This window comes from Plasmodium gonderi, assembly GCF_002157705.1.
Source record: "Plasmodium gonderi DNA, contig: Pgo-contig_275, whole genome shotgun sequence".
NCBI classification, from domain to species: domain Eukaryota; phylum Apicomplexa; class Aconoidasida; order Haemosporida; family Plasmodiidae; genus Plasmodium; species Plasmodium gonderi.
The window spans coordinates 174-3,747 of record NW_021629184.1 but is presented as its reverse complement, the minus strand read 5'-3'; the positions used below and the strand labels follow the sequence as shown (position 1 = coordinate 3,747).

The following is a 3,574-nucleotide window of genomic DNA, read 5'->3' as shown; positions in this document are numbered from 1 at the left end:
AATTAAGTCCTTTTCTTGTAATTCTCACAAAGAAAATTACTCTAGATATGTGGATTGTTCATGTTATTTATCACTTTTACTTTTCTTCATATTTCATTTGTCTATTTATTTTCTGCATAAGTATTTGACAATTTCCTATAAATTTATATACATGTAATAATTAGTGTGTTTTTTTATTACTTTTACAGAATTTTCACATTTTTCTATAGATTCCATTGTTCATTATATCTTATGAGTTTTCTTCTTATAATGGAAAAAATATTTGCTCCAGATGTTTATAATTATTTTTAATTTTATCATTAACATAAGTTATACATGATAAATGGTTAATAATATATTCAACAATAATTAAAATATTTATATATAAATTATGAAAATAATTTATTCAAGAAATTACTATTATAATATTTATTTAAAATATATATAATAGAAAAAACATTCATGATATAATTTTGCATAAATAGCCACCGCACACACATGTAGCATGTTCCACACATATTTACAATAACAAAATATATACAAATTTACATCACACATTTTTACATTCAAAGTTATATTATTAGATAAACAAATTAACTGTAAATGTAATGTATACAAGTAAATATATCTTAAAACCAATGCTACATACTTTTGAAATGAGAATTATAACAAAATAAAAACGAAAGATTACCAAACAAAAAATAACTTTATTGAATAGATATTGATTAAAATACATAATCATTTTTAAAATATGTAAATTCGGTATAAATTCACATACATTCGTAGATTACATTATTACAAAAAATGTATTAACAAATAGGGACAATTTATTCCATCACATATTAATTTTCCTTAAAATAGATCTATTTCTTCTTATCGTTCATTAAATTTACACATAAATTGACATGTATTAAATCGCATATAGTCCATCCAATAGAATAGATCTTTTTTCCACCTATTTTGCAAAGCTTCTCTTACAGTGTGATAAATCATACTAATTTAACTGTACTTACATTTTTCATGCATTCCACATCTGTAGGTACATAGTAATGTTGAATGGTTCTTATAACTAAAATTTATCAATTTGAAAAAAAAATACTGATTTCATTAGCATAATCATAATTATATATAAATAATTTATAAGACAATCTAATTCTACTAAACCTTTAAACCTAAACCCTGAACAAGACATATTAATCTTTTTAGTCTATATGTATTTTTTTTCACATAAGAAAAAATATTTATGTGTTCTTTAATTCCATAATTAATTTTATCTCAATTAATGCAAACTGCTTAACAGTTATTTTGTATTTAACAATATTACACAGGGTTATATCCTATGTAATTCTCTTCTAAATATTCACCAAATGGGTTATAAGTCTCAAATCTATGGGTGGGTGATCTATTTCCTTTTTTACTTAACTTCCTTATCATATTATCCATATTTGGAAACTTATTTTGAATTTGTCTTCCTATGGGTGTGAACTTGTAAATTTAGGAATAATAATGTACAGGTGCAATATAATAATTTATAACATATGGATATACGTGAAATTCATTTACTAGGATAATAAACATTATATAGATTAATATAATTTTCATTTACTTTATTACCAAATGCACTTAAAGGATGCGATTCTCCACTTATTAATTCTGAATCCTCCTCAGAATCCTCTTTAATTAATAGAGTGCTACCAGCCTCTTCTCCACCAGGACCTCCTTCTACTATAGTCTCCTCTTGTACATTATCCTTCTCTTCTTCAGTAGCCTCCCCTTCTACACTAAGATTCTGTTTAGGCAATTGTAATTCCTCAGTCGAAGTAACACATTTAAACTTATCTAACAATGACCTTGGATTACATTTATCATATTCATCTTTAGAAAGAGGACACAAAAGTTTATTATTGCCAGACGAAGTGTCTTCATACCTCTCATATATATCATTTATGTCATTGAGGTATTCGCATAACTCATCACACTTATCATTACAATTGTTTTCCATATCCTTAAGATAATTAAAATCCATAGAGTAATCAAAGAGCTTTTTAGCATCATTCCAATTATCATGATAACTAGTAATTTTAAGATAAGGTTTACAACTTTTAGCATCGGATCTATTAACGTTCTCAGTAGCCCTTTCCCACATATTGTTAATTTCAGATAATGCATTAGAACAACTTCTTTCATCCATTTTAGGGGTTGTTGATAGTTTATCATATAGCCAATATGTTATACTATTACAATTCATGTATTTGTATTCAAATTTCCTGAATATTTGGACTTGTTTTACTAGATAATTTATATATGTTTTACAAAGTTCTTTAATTTGTCCATTTGTACCGTATTTTACTTTAGAAAAAGTACCACAGTATGGCACGTCTACTAATATCATAAAATCATTATCTAGCTTTTCATAAAATTTAACTGAAGGTAAATCAGTTTTAGTAAATTTCTGAATATATTAAACGGAAAAAAGGAAAATATAAATATTTAGATATTCGCTAATATTATATTTTTTTTATTGCAAAACATTAATTGCAGTATATATATTAATACACATGTTTACAATAATATGTATAAATTTAAATGTATTCATACATCCGCTTGTTTTTTAGACATTTTTACATATTATAATACAAGAAATATGAGAAATAATAAATTAATTAATGTCCCTAAGTAATTATTCGTGGCCTAATTTTAATCTCATATGTAATGTGCAAATATAGAAATTGTTACTTTTAGCATAAACTTATATTTTAAATAGCAGGTAAAACATTATAGCATATATTTTAAAAAAATATATAGAAAGCTCGATTCGAAATATATAATTTACTGAATTTATTAGTTCTTCATTATCCTTGCACATGAATCTGCTTATTCAAAAATTAGAAATAATAATGGCTAAAAAATAATCATATGAAGTAATTTTTTAAATTACATTTCAAAAAAAAAACATAATATATATGAATTATTAAATATAAAATAAATGTAAAAATGTTCTTATAATTTAATTTAAATTAATGTTACATTATTAATATGTAATTAAAATACATATAACATAATTTCAGAAAATTCGAAATATACATAAAACAAATATTAATTATTCATCATATATAATACCACTTTAATGATTTTTCTTGTTTTTGTTATTTATTGTGTTCTCCTTTATAAATTATTAGCAAAATATTAAGGGATTATGCCTAAATATTTAGATTTTATAACAAAGTTTATTTATATGTTATCCTCATTGGAAGTTACTCATCTTATTAATAATATTTGTTATGAAGTATATATATTTTTTTTCTATAAATTTCATATAAACTAAAATTATACCTTTTTTAAATTAATATTCATTTATATATGGTTCAGTATTTAGGAATATTTTTTTTTTCAGGGTTCTTTTTATAATTTAATAATTTCTCTAGGAAACTCGCGTATCATTCATGTATTACATTTACAGGTTCTATGTTTTGTTTTTATCCTTTTGATATTAGTTATAATTATATTTTATAATTATATCATAAAGATTTATATAATAATATTAATATATTATATTTATTTATGAGAATTAGATAAAATATATCAGTGAATGTAA

The 3,574-nt window shown here is 22.7% G+C and overlaps 1 protein-coding gene across 1 annotated transcript; it reads right to left on the bottom strand.

The window, feature by feature from the left end:
- Positions 1-1,299: 1,299 nt before the first annotated feature.
- On the bottom strand, positions 1,300-2,539 carry PGO_002555 (variable surface protein; the record flags this gene model as incomplete). Its single annotated transcript, XM_028691148.1, has 3 exons — positions 1,300-1,464; positions 1,586-2,431; positions 2,510-2,539. The coding sequence occupies 3 exons, from the start codon at positions 2,537-2,539 to the stop codon at positions 1,300-1,302; spliced, it is 1,041 nt and encodes a 346-aa protein (XP_028546949.1).
- Positions 2,540-3,574: the final 1,035 nt, after the last annotated feature.